This window comes from Falco naumanni, chromosome 6 (assembly GCF_017639655.2).
Source record: "Falco naumanni isolate bFalNau1 chromosome 6, bFalNau1.pat, whole genome shotgun sequence".
NCBI lineage: Eukaryota > Metazoa > Chordata > Aves > Falconiformes > Falconidae > Falco > Falco naumanni.
Genome location: NC_054059.1, coordinates 77,897,109 through 77,913,183, shown reverse-complemented (window position 1 = coordinate 77,913,183; position 16,075 = coordinate 77,897,109). Strand labels below are relative to the sequence as shown.

The 16,075-nt window shown below is 39.8% G+C and overlaps 2 protein-coding genes and 1 long non-coding RNA gene across 6 annotated transcripts in view; 2 read left to right on the top strand and 1 right to left on the bottom strand.

Annotated features, from left to right (window-relative positions):
• Positions 1-279: 279 nt before the first annotated feature.
• On the bottom strand, positions 280-15,259 carry ARV1 (ARV1 homolog, fatty acid homeostasis modulator). Of its 3 annotated transcripts, XM_040597488.1 has the most exons (6): positions 15,113-15,200; positions 12,309-12,849; positions 5,365-5,484; positions 3,570-3,723; positions 1,475-1,699; positions 280-1,005 (listed from the first exon to the last, which is right to left on the bottom strand). In XM_040597488.1, exons 2-6 carry the CDS (start codon positions 12,423-12,425, stop codon positions 899-901), a joined length of 723 nt encoding a protein of 240 aa, XP_040453422.1. In that variant the 5' UTR covers positions 12,426-12,849; positions 15,113-15,200; the 3' UTR covers positions 280-898. The 3 variants fall into 3 exon arrangements, with proteins under 3 accessions (XP_040453422.1, XP_040453423.1, XP_040453424.1); XM_040597489.1 differs by lacking the exon at positions 12,309-12,849 and having other exon boundaries at positions 15,113-15,259; XM_040597490.1 differs by lacking the exons at positions 12,309-12,849; positions 15,113-15,200 and adding an exon at positions 9,337-10,423.
• LOC121089841 lies at positions 979-1,267 on the top strand. Its single transcript, XR_005828397.1, has 2 exons — positions 979-1,064; positions 1,167-1,267. It is a non-coding gene; the product is annotated as an uncharacterized LOC121089841 (long non-coding RNA).
• A 178-nt stretch (positions 15,260-15,437) lies between the features above and the next one.
• The window catches only part of TTC13 (tetratricopeptide repeat domain 13), a 42,217-nt gene continuing 41,579 nt past the window's right edge, over positions 15,438-16,075 (top strand). For both annotated transcript variants that reach the window (XM_040597925.1, XM_040597924.1), the window contains exon 1: positions 15,438-15,664. In XM_040597925.1, coding sequence (XP_040453859.1) covers positions 15,445-15,664 — 220 coding nt within the window. In that variant the 5' untranslated portion in view covers positions 15,438-15,444. The remainder of the gene's footprint in view (positions 15,665-16,075) is intronic.

The following is a 16,075-nucleotide window of genomic DNA, read 5'->3' as shown; positions in this document are numbered from 1 at the left end:
TCTTCACTAATTTAGGCCTAAACATGTTTTTGTATTGTTTTGTTTTGTTTTAACAGGTCCTACTCTATTGCTGAGCAGCCTCATACTTCACTTTTTGCTTCCACTAAACCTGCTGCCAGATGAGGGCGGGGTGCGGGTGATGTGGCTTAAAAAATGCCGAAGAAGCAGTATTCCAAACAACCGTGTATGCTGGGGATCTGAGTCCTTTCACTCTTTTCAGCTTTCAGAACAAAGCAGCAGCATTTATGAGATCACATGAAATCTCAAGCCAGTTAAAACTATAGTTCCTAGAGATTACTCTAGAACTAGATACTTTATTATTTTGGATTGTTTACATAAACATTCCAGAGAATGCAACCTAGTTTTCCCACTGTAGTTTTACTCTGAAATACTTGCCTTTTCTCTAATAAACTGTTCGCACATGTTCACTTTATCTTTGAAAATCTGTTTTTGTGGAAATATAAATTTTGGCTTTTACATTTTTCCACTAACTCCCTTCCTTCCGCTTAAGGGAACAATTCATCCTCCTCTTTCTGCCAAAATTCAGTGATTGGTAGTAGTGCTGAATTTTTCTAAGTGTATCTTTTTTGTTACAGCCATAGCTATGCAGCCAGATTTATAAAGCTATTAGCATAGTGGCACATTCAGATTTTTTAATGGGAAAATAAACAAGCTAAGGCTGAAGTTCTATGGCTCACCACATGAAGAGCCAAACTTCCAAAGGTTCTCATTTTAACTTATCCTAAAACTGTCTACGCTCACTACTAATGCAAGATTTTTTTATCTATCACCTTCTTTATCACTATGAAAATAGTGTCTTTGGAGCCTGCTGGTACAGATCATTCTTCAAAAAACAATGATCATGTTGTTGGTTTTTCTTTAGATCCAGGCTGATGTTTCAAACATCCCATCCCGTTTTCTGGAACAAGTAGACCACACCATTTTCGAAAATTAATCCAAAGAAGATGGCCAACCAAGGGAGCATTCGATTCAAGTTCAATGTAACTGAAAAAGAAAACAGAACAAATTTATCACTTACCATTTAAGAAGATCATAGAAAGCATGTGAGAATTCACATTAATTTGTATGTATAAGAAATCGCACAAATTATTAAAAGTCTGCTTCCATGCCATGCATAAAATTAACATGAAATTTTAATTTTCCAGACACACAAAGAATTCTATTTTATGTTTCAATGACCCATGATGAATTGTCTCAAATTCTAACTGATGGATCTGATGGATACAATACAGCATATACTAAGAGATTACGGTGAGATAAGAGGTGCTTTTTCTTAATAATGGTTTGTTTCATTCACTTTCTATTAGTCTAAATAACACAGTTTTAAGCTAGAGCTATTTCAGTCACATATCTGATACCAATTAAAAATGTAACAGCAATAATAATGACTTCTCTAACAGCTGCACTCTCACATTCTATACAACTGATATAGTAATAAAAAGCAAAAACGTACCTCTAATTGCCTGAGAATTTGATATCAGGACAAATACTTTTATAAACGCAAGGCACAAAGGAGTGTAGTCATGTTCCCAAATAACAGCTGGAATTAGCAAAAGCTTTCCATAGCTGGACAACAGCAGTGCTTTGAGAAGTAAAAAGAAGTCAGACTTTGTTTTCAGCATCTCAGGTCTCATCCACCATAAGGTAATAAAAATGCCAACCAAAAATGAAGTTTGTTCTAAGAGAAAATAAGAGGAGTTGGAAACAGAGAATAAAGAACCAAAATCAAGTCCTTTTTTGGATGAATTTCAGTGAAATGGCATGTCCCAAATGCAACTGAGCCACCACTACTTAAAAGACGTATGCAAATATGAACGTGTCCTCCATCTCCTGTGTTCATTTTAATAGGCAAATATTACTATTACTTAAACTAATTCAGTATCAGAATAATTCTATCACAGAATTCTATCTGTAGGTTTGTCATACTCATTATTTCTGATACGATATAGCACAGGAAGATTAGCATAAGAACCTCTTTACTGTTCCTTTCTAACAAAAGGAGATTTTTCTTCCAACTGGCTTTTAGCCTGTAAAAAAAGTCAATACTTGCCGCCTTTGAAAAGGTTACCAGCAATGAACCCTTCCTATCCAGCATGAGAAAGAACACTAAGGTAAAAATATCATTGAGCTATTAGACTTTTTTTGACACTGTATCCCTGTGTAACACTGAAATCAATGCAGATGTCAAAGCAACTCTCACGACACCTGTAATAGATGAATTACTACTGAAAAATGAGTTCCAGCATTTTTACTGACATGTTATGAAAGCCTGCTTAGAGCAACATCAGAAAAATCAATGACTGAAGTTAAACTCCAAATATCTTGGGGAAATACCAGTTTTAGTCTGAGGGCTTGATTTAAACATTCTTATGAGGAAAAACTATGAGAATGAAAGTATGTCATGGTTTAACCCTGGCCAGCAACCCAGCACCATGCAGCCACTCGCTCACTGCCTGTCACCCAGAGGGATGGGGAGGAGAATCGGAAAGGTATGTGAAACTCAAGGGTTGAGATAAGAACAATTTAATAGGTAAAGCAAAACCCACACACGCAAGCAAAGCAAAGCAAAGCAAGGAATTAATTCACCACTTCCTATGGGCAGGCTGGTGCTTGGCCATCCCCGGGGAAGCCAGGCTCCATCACGCGTAACGGTTATTCAGGAAGACAAACACCATAATGCCAAATGTCGTGTGTAGTGTGTGTCGTCCGTGTCACGCCCCCCCTTTCCTTCTTCTTCCCCCAGTTTATACACTCAGCATGACGTCATATGGTATGGAATATCCCTTTGGCAGCCAGTTTAAAATTCAGGTCACCCGTCCTAACTGTGTCCCTCCCAGTCTCTTGTGCCCCTCCAGCCCTCTGGCTGGCAGGGCCCAAGAAACCAAAAAGTCGTGGACTTAGTAGAAACATCACCCAGCAACAACTGAAAACATCAGTGCGGTTATCAACATTGTTCTCACATCAGAGCCAAACACAGCACTGTACTAGCTAAGAGAAAGTTAACTCCATCCCAGCCAAAACCAGGACAAAGTATTAACGAAAAACCTGCCTTCAAATATAGTCTTAGAGCACAGAAGTATTTACTCTTTACCAGTGATGACACTGCTCTGTATTTTTGTGTATTCATTTAAAAACCCCAGATACAGCTCTTCCCAATTTTTGTTTACTTCTGTAAGGATCACCCTTAATGTTGTATCACCTTAATGAATAATGAACCTTGAAGTCAACGTGAAATATGGAATAAGGCTGAGCTCTACACTGGTCTTCAAATCATGTAAATTAATTCAGACAAAGATTTCTGAATATTGCCACGTTTCAATGTTTTGATATATAATGCTGATCATACAAGTCTGCACTGCAATCAGGATCAAAATATGCATTTGCATTAAATGAAGGCAAATTAGAGAGCATGTGTATAATCATTTAACCATACTGAGTTGCACATGACATCCATTTTTGTATTAGTTGTTGCAATATAGACTTGTTGAAAAACTTGTGAAGTTATTCAGTACTTAAAGAGTAGATAGTGACGTGAACATCAATCTTACCTAAAGAAGCTATACCAAACATTCTATAAAAATCCCATTCTTTGGCATATCTGATTAAGTCATCTGGATCTGTACTTTGGCTTGAATCCTGTAGCTGCAACCACCTGAGATAAGCTTCACAGAGCAAACAGAATACACAGAGCTTCCCATGAATCTGGTCAATGAAAGAATAATAAAAGCATTAGTATGAAATTGGTATTTAAAATACATTTCAACATCTCTACACAAACAAGCTCTGTAGGTTTATTATTTTTGTTTAGAAATATAAGCAAATTACTTCTGTTGAACCACTAGTACGTCATCCTTTTAACATCAGTTAACATGACAGGCAAATTTGAGGGTGTAGAAAACTCCATGAACAGCTCCATACAGAAAAAGCTATAGAACTGTGGGTTCTAAAGCCTGCCCTACGCTTTTTTGAAATTGGTAAGTCTGCTTCAGTTAGGAATATAAAAACAAAATTGTGCCATAGCTAGAAGAATTATACTATCAAGAATTTAAATTTAAGGGCAACTACTCCATTCAGCGAACTTGTTTAAATAGCCTTGTTTCTTTTTTACCCTGGGACAATCTCGATTAGAAGAAACTGGTAGCATAGTTATACTAAAAACATTTCTTAGCTCAGATAAGGGTGAGGTACCAAAAATAAATGGAGCAATATAACCAAACAACTGAAGTGACTGCAAAAATGATGTCATGAGGGCCCACAGTTAACGTGTTTCCACATTAAATAGTCTATAAGCTTGTGTGGGGGGGGAATAAATTCTGATTTTACACAGATTTAAATAAACCAATGCAATTTCTGTGTGTGGATCATACTTTTTCCATTAAGAGACTAGTTCTGCCAATTGCACACACATGCACAGGTCAAGCCAGTTTAAAATTCAACTCAATTTATTTGAATACATGAAATTACCACAGATGGAATAGCTCTTCCAGAAGCCTCATGGAAAACATCATTACCAGTCTTCAGAAGCATTGACTTAATTCAAAATCTTTAGTCAGATTTATGCTTGAAAGATGAGGCGACTATATTTATCTACATTGCTTAACACTGGACTGGCCAAGAGGTGTTAACATGAACACAACATACACTTTGGCTTGGATAGTTTGCTCTGGATTATCTTCCCTCTCCTGGGAAATCAATCCTTAAAGTAATAATATGCAATTCTGTCAAAAAAGCTATGCCTTTACACTCCAGTTTGGCCAGCACAACCAAGTTGACCATGTAACTCTGCATCAACAACACTTTATGTGTTATTGCTATGTATTTTTGTAATATATATATATATATATGTACATAATATAATGCTATAGTTTTGAGGACATGGTTAATTACTCAGGAAGAAAGTAATGAGAAATTAGTACAGTAGGTTTAGTTGGTATTATTACTATGGTATGTTATACTACTATAGCTCATTTTGGAAAAGTATTGTTTCTAACAGAAACATAATTTGGAAATTAATTAGAAATCAGATCTTTCTCTTCCAATGTAATTTAGACAGGCAAATTAGACAGTGTAGAGAACTGCATACAGTTCCTTCTCTTCTCTTTTAACATGTAAGATAGCTGCTGTGTTTGCTGGTACTGTGGCATCACCACCATGAAGCCAGTAATTTTCTTAGTAGCAGCTGGAGTTTGAGATTTCATGTGTTCTGTTCATGATATAACTGGTTCAGCTTGCTGGAATTGGTGAAAGGACAGGAGAAGAACAGTCTCTACAACTATTACAATCGACTTACCAAATCTAAGTATACCTTTAACCAAGTCACAGGGTAGGGGCGTAGCAACTTACATTTATCTTCGTATTGAAAAGAATGTGCCTGTATGCTTGTGCTTTACATAAAATAGCATTAATCAGGACGATAACAGCATCATACTCAATGTATTTGTCCACAGGTTTCTGGCAGGATTTCTGAAAGTCATAAAATAACAAGAATTAGGAGGGGAGGGAAGAAAGTTTATGAAACGTTCCTCTAATCTTAGCAAAACTGCATAAATCCGATCTAGCTGTTCAATTCTTACTAGTCTTTCCTTAACATAATCTTCCTTTTCAATAGGTTTTTAATTCATACAGAAAAAATGTTTCCCCCCTCCTTGACACTGCAACTGACACACAGACTTCCCTTATAAAACAAAGATACGTTATCGATTTTTACCAGCTTCAGATTAACACAAATAATAAACTATGCAAGGATGTACCTAGTTATCATTTTGTGCCCTACAGATGCAAAAAACCAAACCACCTTTCCAGGACTCAAGAAACGAACCAGTACCTTGTTAAAGTTTAACTTATCGTGGCTCATCTACTGGGTATTTTGAGAGGGTGTGTGTGTTGTATTTTTTTGAAAGAAAATTAATTTCTTCTATCAATTCCTTCTTTTCAGAGATGCTTTATCCTCCTATTCTACCTTTTTCTTCCTTTCAAGAAGACAGTAAACTTTTTTTGCTGTTGCATTGTTCTTCCATATGGGTAGATTGTCCGGATGTTTCAACTAATTTTCCATTATTGAATGAACACCAATACATTCAGAACACTGATAAAGTAGTTTTCACAGAGAGGTATAGCCAAAGAGTCAGAGGTTGCTACTGAACAGTGGTAAGACAGTAGATCATTACTTCCCCAATACATCAGCTGGTTCCTGCTGTGCCTCCTAGAGGTTATTTTGCCCAGACCACTGGGAACTGCTTGCCATCAACCCCCTTCAGACTTATTGACTTACCAGGATGGGTGATCGCTCCTTGACTTGAGTTAAATGAGAAGGGCTAACAAAAGGCTACTATACTAAGTTTCAACAGGATGATTAAATAACGGTTTGCTAGATGAGCCTTTTGTAAGACTTCATTCTAGCAGAGAACTGAGAAGGAGGAGCAGCTGATCACATCAACCACTTCAGCTCCAAAAAATGCACTTGCAGAAGTGTGCTCGCCTGCAGGTCAGCTTTCTCCAGTTGCAGATCCTCCAGTTCAGCTACTTGCTTCCTCCCAATGTGTCCTCAGCTAGTGCTGCTCCCCTGGGCCTTCACATTAGCTGCCTTGCTCCGAGCACAACAGTCATAGAAACAATCTCTATTTTCATTTTAATGAGTGCAAAGCTGTGCGCTGCCAGAAGAGAAATCTATGCATAGAGCTTTCTGAAATGCTGTAACAGTCAAAAATGCAGTATGAGACAACACACACCTACAGACAAACTCCCAGGAAGGAACAAAGCTTTTTTCTATTTTATAGGGATTCCTTGTGTCCAAAGTTAACTTTGCCTTGCTATTTGCCAGAATTATTATTGGAGAATCTGAGAATGCAAAATCTTACTGTCAAATTGACTTCAAAGTCCCAATATCCATACCAAGAAAAACATCCAAACAAATGTATAAATAGAATAGAGTATTTAGGACACATTGTGACCACTAATAACTCTCTCAGTCCAGCTCAAAAAAAACAACCACCGACAAACTCGCTTAATTTAGAAAAGAAAATACTGTATATAACAGTATGCAAGTTAGAGGCAATGAATTAAAAAACTGACTCAATTGTCAAACAGTTTTATAGGGTTAAAACTAAAGTGAGTGAGATGGAAGAAAGGACATAATTAACAGAAGACCACAGCTACAGGATTTAATAGAGTGAAAAATAAATTGCAACTTGAAGGCAATGTCTTGCTTAATTTCTTTCTACAGGGAAATCATGAACAGATATTCTTAGAGGTGGTGATTTATATATGTCAAATCTCTGGGTTGATGTAGTATAGGAAAACTGATTTTTTTTATAGGCTTATTCACACAAGCACATTCTTGAATACAATGGTGTCATGAAGGTTAGATGAATAATAGCCTACATACCCCAGGATTTCTGAAGGTCTCAAATTCTCCTGTAACAGAACATTTTTTAAACAGGGTTGAAAATCTTTCTGAGAAGAGTAATGAATGATCTTTTCAAGTGGAGGGTCCCAACCAAACAGCAATCAAAAAACTTGCAGTTAAGGGGTACTGAAAAAATTTCACTGCCAGCTGTCGTGAATTTTATACAATTAAAATATATCAGACCAACCCTCCAGGCAAAATCAACTATATAGAAACTCTACTGCAGATATCTAAGGAGACTGCTACAAATGAATACACAAATAGTGGCATCACCCGTAAGAATGAGTCTTCTGCTCTTGGTTTCTGGCAGCCACAACAAAATCTTCTGCAGCTGTGATGTTTAATTCAGTATTTCAGTACACCACCACCAAACATTTAAGAATCTTATTTCTCTTGTGTTACTTCAACAGTGAAAGAAAATATCCCGTATCACAAAAAAGCAGCCAACTTCAAGGACTTTTCATGCACAGACACACACGTCTAACTGTCTTCTAGAGCTGCATGTGAGTCCTGTTCTTAATATACACTATTTGACTCCTGACTGTATGAAGAAAACGTCCTCTGTGCTTACCCAGCCAGTGATCTAGCCAGCGTGAGTTCATTCAGGGACTCGTGAGACCTACAAACCACTAACGGCAAAAGCCTCACATATGCACTGCCATAGACTAATGGGACAAAATGAAGATGACACTTGCTATACCGTGAGAACATTACAGAATTAATAAACCTTCTAGGATGAACTTCTAGGTCCTCCATACCTGCCTTTTTTGTTATTTTTTTCCAGCTGTACTACTAAAACATATGACACTAACCTTAAATGCCTAGGAAGCAAACTTGTGACTAGAGCCTGACTTACGCAAAATCAATGCAAGCAGGGGTTAATACAGTTTAAGTACACATAGGTTTAACTAGATAGCTTTATCTAGTTAAAGTAATGTAACTTTATGGGCATAATCACCAGCTTTCAGAGAAGATCAGTACAAGCAGCTCAGCTATGGAGAACTGCTTGCATGCTTACTTTTAAGATTTTAGGCAGGCAGTTTACAGTGAACTACGGTGCTCATGTCTCATTCCCAATTGCAGTTCTGCACAACTGTAGGCAACAACCGGTTCAGCATGACTGAAGAAGGCACATCTTTAACAAAACCGAGTTTTTTTTGACCTCCTTTGGGCTTTCTCAAAGAAATGCCTCAGTTATCATAACCAGTTTAAAATGACAGAAAAAAGCAACTAGATTTCTCTATGTTTTTAACCAGTTTTTAATTTCTTCCTTAAATATGTAACTGACAATCAGAAATAGGAAATAAGTGGTATCTTTCCTTGAAAAAATAGACGTTACTTTGTTTAAGAGGTACTTTCAGATTATATTGCAGAAGAGAAAGGTCAAGCTTAACACCATAAATTCTATTTATGCATTTTCTTCTAAACTGGTAAATTTAAGGAAAATTACAAATTATTGATAATGACACACAAAAGTTCAATAGATACTGTGCAACCCTAAAAAAGGGTGTTGAATGTATTTCAATATTCTAATGAATTTAAATGGATATTAGTTTAGGAATTGTTTTACTGATCAAATATTTAGTAATATTTTACTATGCTTGTCTGTTGCTTAAAAAAACCAACCACTTCCATTTTCATAATTTAGAAATTTGCTTAGTTACCTTAAAAACATTATTTAAGAAAATAAGCAAAGGTAGCTTTAAGAAAAAAGTACTAAAAAGTTAGTACAACTATGTTCTTCACAGCATAGCGTATCAGATTCTTTCTCATCAAAGCAATTCGAAACAGTTAAGAAAAGTAACATGTTTTTAAGCATCTCAGTTGCATTAAATTAGACAAACTACTGAAATGCTAATTCTGACTGGATGTTTAGCAGCCTTTTATAAAACACTACACAGAAGACATACCTCTTCTTTGTTCATCAAAGATACTCAGCTGCGAACACAGCACACAAACTTATGCCAAATACAATAAAGTGTACAAATATTTGAGGAAATACCTACTGTCACTGAAGGGCAAAGTTCCTAAAGTAAATGAACAATACTTTTTGAGGGTCTTCTCTCTAACATTAAAATGTAACTGAATTTTTAAGTAACAGTATTTTGTGATGGGGGTGGTGGAAGGTAAAAATGTTTTGAAGAGGAAGTCATAGGACATGACAGAAAATAAAAATATATGTTAAATAACCAAGCTTCATCCTGAACTAAAAATACCATGAAAGCCACACCAGGAGTATGTTTGCACACCAGTGAAATAGCCTCATTTTAGTATTCCTTTCTCCAGGATTTGAAGTTCGGCAAAATTAAGCTATAATTTCTTGCTGGACTACAAATACAGCAAATTGTAACAGCATTTACATAGCTTCAACATGAACATAGGTCCATTTACGTAGGATCATAAAGCAAACTAACACACAGACCCATCATTTTGCAACAGTGCCCTTAATCCCAGTCGCACCCTTAAACAATAAAATGTAATTAGCTGTGCTGCTTTCAGGAATGGGTTTTTAATTAGGGATGCAGCTAAGTGTCATAATAAGCTGAAAAACAAAGCAGTGAAGTCTCAGATGCATTTCATTTCAGAAAACCAAAATTTAAAATACTGTTTTATAATTTTTCCTATATGATACATTTTTCAGTAGTGAGTTGTCTGTAGGCTGAGTTATGTAAACAAGAAAAATAACACACTCTTTATTTTCTAGGATGATCTTTGTACTCTTCGATTGATTCTTTACCTTACCGCATAAATGCTTTGTATTCAAAGCATTTACAGTCTCTCTGCCTTGCTACAATAAAAAAGCTTTTCAATTATTTTTTAATTGCAGAAAAGCTAAATGAAGTGTGCACTGCTGAGGCAATTTGGCTTTCTTATTACAAAACACAAGGGGGATCCTGACTGAGCTCTACATATCGCAATGAGTAATTTCTTTCCCTTTGTAAAGGTCTGGAACAATTAATATTTTTTAAACTTTATTATTAAACAAAATAACATATATGTAATTTAAAACCAAATAAAAAAATGTGCATGTTTTTCCTTCTTATTTTGAGTAAGTCAAGTTTGCTAATTTCTTTTTATATTCATTGCACTCTGACTGCAGTATTTAATCCAGGTTAGCCGAATGTTCCCCCCTATAGCATTAAAAGTGGCAATGTTATCTGAACGGTATCTTTTGTTACTGTTGTCAATGGTTGGTTTATAACATATTCAGTGAAGATTTACTGTATTACTTACAGATCATTTACATTCTAAGGATCACAAAATAATTAACAGAAATCTCCTCTATAAAGAACGACCTACACTTACTTTTACCATCACTTCTGGTTTGGAATAGGGAAAAACACTAACATGTTCACAGCATAGGACTAGAACCAGACCCATGAGTTGCAAAGTGACCACCAGAAGTCACCCTTGAATGAGGCAATCCTAACATGCCGGCACACCGCACACACACCACCCCGCCACCCCAGGTACCATGCTGAAGAAAAAGCATATTGAGCAGGTCTCCCTGAGGAGGTGTCTCCTCTCAATTCTATTATCCATTTTTAAGTACCTTTAAGTTCTTTTCAAGGAGCAATACTCCACCTGTCTCTTGTAATGGCACTTCCACAGCACAATATGTGAAGGATGAGCAAAAGGTTCATTCACTAAATGTGAATGTCAAGCAAGAAGAAATGCACAACATCAGAGGTCTGGGCTAGGCTTCTGCTGAAACTGGCCTTCATTAAACCAAACATTAAAAAGAAGTTAACAGAACTTGAAGAATTCTTGGCAGTTAACATCCAGAGCTCTTAACAAAAGACACAGCCTTTCTACCTCCAGCTTCATGTTACTCTATGGACTTTTATGTTTGATAGAAGAATGTTTCTTTAGTTTCTTCGATATCTGTTGCAAATTTATTTCCAGAGTGGACAGTAACACTTGGTCTTTAATGCTTGCCCACATTAAAATCACAACATGGAGCTCAAAGAAACTTTTAATTACCTTGAGAGCAACAACAAATGCTGCAGGAACTAAACTAAAGCAGCACCATGCATATTAGGCTGAATTTCCAAAACTGTACTTTAATACTGTGGGCTGGAAACATATGTTCCCTAATGGAAGCTTTTAATATTTGCCTCTGGAAAAAAAATCAATTCATCTCTTCAACAGATTAATAACAGAATACAAAATCATGGTATTTTGCTTAGACATTCAAACTTAAGTCTTCCACCTGAAAATAACACCCAGATCCGGTTAAACACATCCTAAAAATAAATGTAAGACTAGATAGAAGACGCTGTTGGGAGAACTTAGCTTCTTCAACCTCAAGATGATATTCCAAAGAGTGCTGAATGACAGGAACATCCTGAGAATGGCAAAGAACTTTTAAATGCAGATTTATTAACTCACCAAGGATAACTTTAAACTAGGATTAGGGCAAGTCTGTAGGTCAGTATAAAGCAGTGATGATTTTGGCAATGTTCTGCTTGTTCCTAATTTTCTGGGGCCCTTAATGTTGCATATTATACAGAACAAATATTGGGTTGATGGGGTTTTTTTCTCCTCATTGTGTCAGTATTTTCATGTACTACTTGAAAATGGGAATGAACACAAGTATCCTAAAGCTTTTTAACAAAAAAATTACCTAGACAATGTCTATTGGCCTCACTTTAAGTATAATCTATACAAACTTTCTACATACCTTTCACTTTTTCTCTCTTAAGCTACAGAAGAGTAGCAGTAAGTACTCAGTGCTCTAATTCCACAAAGACAAATGAAAACTGCTCCCAGGCTGGGTGATCACACCTTCTAATCTTCACCTCAGACCACCAAAGTTTCTTAAATACCTTCATCTTTTTGTAAGTTTTTAGAGGCCTACATTCTTAAGTTTTATAAATACCTGATATAAATGATGTTTCATGCTGATAAGTGGAATCTTCATATTTTCTGAAGTGGAGAAGACTTCTAAGCTATCATTATTTTCAGTTAAGATGATACATAATACTGACAAATGCATTATAATACTGCTCGTGAAAGATTATGAAGGGTATCAAATGACATTCTGTACTTGACTATTTTTTGTTGTCAGCAGCATGATGCTGACCAGCTTTTCAGGTCTCTGGCTAGAGTACAGCACTGCCTGCATGGAGTAGAATGCCTGCAGAGGGTCAGTGCAAAACTATCCTTCCAGATTAAAAGGACGAAGTAAAACAAGAATTGCCTTATTAGAAACCCAAGAGGTCTTAGAGACAATGGCAGCACTTTCCTGCAATACACAGACAAATCTGAATTCAAATCAGTTCAACAGAAGGAATCTTCTAATCTTGGCAATCTTCTAGCATTCTCATCTCCACTTCATAAACTGTGAGCTAATGTGTTTCTTACTAACATGCTTCGTATTACTTGTTCCTCATGTGAACCACTCCGACTCTCAGGACTTCCTGGGTGGCCAAAAATAGAGAGAAAGGCTTAGAGGTGATATGATGTGCACCATATAAGAGCAACTAGGACTTGGACTGAAGCTGAACCATGATAACACACAACTTAGAGGAAACAGACTGGTAGAAGCAAGTGAAAAATGGTACCAATCTGGACCTGTAGGAAGGAAAGTGGACAAAATTCCAGTTTGCTAGGAACATACGATTCTTTGACCTTTCTTTTACTCTGTTCTTTACACTTTTTGTAAGAGTTTGGCATTTGCGATTAACACAGCAACTGCGATGTAAATCTTTGATTCTACATGGGATGCCACAGCTCTGGAAGACCAGGATCTTCAGTCCTCAAATGGTTAAATGCTAAGAGGAATGAGTGCCATCTACTGGCATCCAGTTTGCTTTAGAGATTATCACAGCCAAATTAATAACCAGAATTGATAACCTGTGCTAAATAATTGATAAACTGTGCTAAATCTTACGTGATATGGCTGCACCCATAAGCCTTAAAACTTGTCTTTTTGTATCCAACTTGCCCTCGATTTCAAAGATGAGTTTGAAGCTTCACATGAAAGAGCTCAAAAGGAAACCATTCACATTTTTATCATGTATCTTTGACGATTACTGTGTATCAATGATGAATTTTGACTACATGATTTGACTACCAACGATCTGACGTAGTTCATATGTATTACCAAACATGATACATTATATCAACACAAAGAAGCAACTAAAGATCTATTTTTCCATGCAGTGTGCATGTCTAAAGCCAGCAGAAATCAACTTCTATTACTTTGTCTTTCACCTAAGAAAACTGCTGATCTCTCCAGTTTTTGAAATGCCTACAGAGATCTTTGTGTACATTGTCAGCTGGTTTATGGTCTGCAGCAACAAGCTATTTTCACTGACTGCTGGGCTGGGAAAGGAGAAGGATGTGAATCAGCTCTTTCTACTATCATCAGTAGTTTATGTGTATCTTGTTTCCACAGCCTCTTCTTAATAACACAAGCTATGATCCAACATGTATGTCTTTCAGCTTGAGCTAACCCCTGTTTCTCCAAATATCAACTGACCATAGGCCTCAATGATCTGGTTGCCTATGATGTCTATTTTTGATCTAATAAATGCTAGAATTACTTAAAGTTATAAAGTCATAAAGGAATTCACCACAGGTTTCATACAAAAATCTCTGGTCATCTGTTATGCTTATAGCTTCATGGTTAGTAAATTAACTCATCTTCTATCAGTATTCTCAAAATGTTAAGGGCTAGAAAACTGGGGGAAACAACCACAAAGGAAGTTTGAATGATACACGAGTAGTTCCATACAAAATATTCAACAATTGGTTCAAGCACAAGATTTCTGCAATTTTGTAAGGGACAGACAAGATGCTGTGAAACAAAATCACAGAAAAAATTAGTCAAGATGTATGATCTGCAAAATCCCGCCCACACTGAAATATAGGGCGCTAAGTAATCCAATTTCTCACACATTAAAAAAGTAAAAACTAACCACTGGAGACAAGTCTAAATAAACCCTATTAAAAATTGAAAACAGTAATTTAAAAATAGTTGAAAACATTTCTTAAAAAGGTATTTTTTTTTTCTGCAGCTATGAAGTCTCCAAAAAAACATAGGAGACATTAAATTTATTTTAACACTACGAAAAGACAGTGTGAAAAAAATGAACTCTAAGAGACAGAGTGGGAAGGGAGAGCAGCTAACAGCCCAGAACATGTGGGTACCATTATGGAAAGCGCAGCCGCTGTAGGTGGGTAAGCAACGCACGAGTCCTCGCCCGTACCCCGAATAATCTGCAGTCAGCGCCTGACAGTGAGGTCCAGCTGTCTCCCAGCTGCAGTGAGGCTGTCTAACCACGGAGCCTCCCTCAGCTCTGCCTTCCGGCGAGGAAAAGACAGAGGAAAAGGCAGAGCACAGCAGCAGGCCCGCGTGCAGGCGCGCAGCGGCCACCCAGGCCAGCGCTACAGTGCCGGTGCCCTGCAGGAACCGGAGGAAACGGCGGTAGGCAGCAGGGCCTACGGAAACCCTACACCCAGCTCCACGGAAAGCGTCAGGGCCCGACCCGGCGGCAGCGGGGAAGCTTCGGCCCCGCGGGGCCGGCGCAGGGCCGCGGCGAGCCAGGCTAGGCCGCACCGGGGCGCCCGCGCGCAGGCGGGCACGGCAGCACGTGCCGCCGCCTGCTGACGTCGAGGCCTCCCCCTCGCTCCCCTCCCCTTCCCTCCGGCCTCCCTCGCCCGCCACCGACGACTCACGCAGATGGAGATGCGGAGCACCCCGCGCTGGTAGTCCCGGTACAGCTCCGCCGCCTCCCTGCTGCACTCGATGCATCGGTAGGCGCCGACGGCCGCCATGGCAGGTGAGAGCACGCGCCGGCCTGTCGGCGCCTCAGACCTCCTCGCTTCCGCATTCGGGGCGGGGCCGGGCCGCGGTGCGCTCTGGGAGTTGTGGTTTCGTGCTGCCGCCGGCGGCAGGGCGGCACCCGCGCGGAACTCCATGTCCCAGAGGGCGGCGCGGCGGGGCCCCCCTCCCTGCCGCTGCCGCAGGGGGGGCGCCCCCGTCCCCCGCCGAGGCGGAAGCGGTGCGCATGCGCCCTGGGAAGATGGCACCTGCCGGCGGCTGCGGGGCGCTGAGGGGGCTGTGGGTGCCGCTGGCCGTGCTGGCCCTGGTCCGGGTTGCGTTGGCCTTGACCGAGCAGTACCCGGCCTTGTCCCTGCTAAAGCAGGAGCTGCGCCGGCAGCGCCAGGGCCCGGCGGGGGGCTGTGGCTCGGCGGGGGAGTGGGCAGAGCAGTACTCTGCCGAGTGCGGTGAGTCGGGGGCGTTGCTATGGTGACCGTCCCAGGCCCGGGGCGGGAGCGCGGAGACCGTTCGGCCGGCGGCCCCGCGGAGCCCTGAGCCCGGGGCAGGGGGTGTGGGAGCGCTGCCTCCCTTCGCCCCGGCGGTGGGAGCTGGAGAGGGAAGCGCGGCCGGGCCTTGCCTCCCGCTGAGGCACCGCGGGTGGGCGCGGGGTCGGGGCGGCGGGGCTGTTCCGCCGCGGCGGTTCCGCTGACTTGGAGTGAGGCACCTGGTGTGTGAGCTGCGCGCCGGGTCGCGTTGTACTGCTGTGTGGTGCGGAGCAGAAGCGGCCGCCGGGGCGCCGAGCGGGGGAAGAGCCCTCGGCCCTTGGACCGGCGAAGCGAGGGCCTGTGCCATCCCGCGGGGTTCCTGTGGTCCCACTC

Coding starts and splice junctions, on each gene's coding strand:
- ARV1 (XM_040597488.1), bottom strand. CDS start 12,425: ATGCATTTGTCAGTATTATGTATCATCTTAACTGAAAATAATGATAGC. Junction 3,724..5,364: donor TTTTCAATACGAAGATAAAT/GTAAGTTGCTAC, acceptor TTCATTGACCAG/ATTCATGGGAAGCTCTGTGT. Junction 1,700..3,569: donor GTTTGGTATAGCTTCTTTAG/GTAAGATTGATG, acceptor ATTTTCTCTTAG/AACAAACTTCATTTTTGGTT.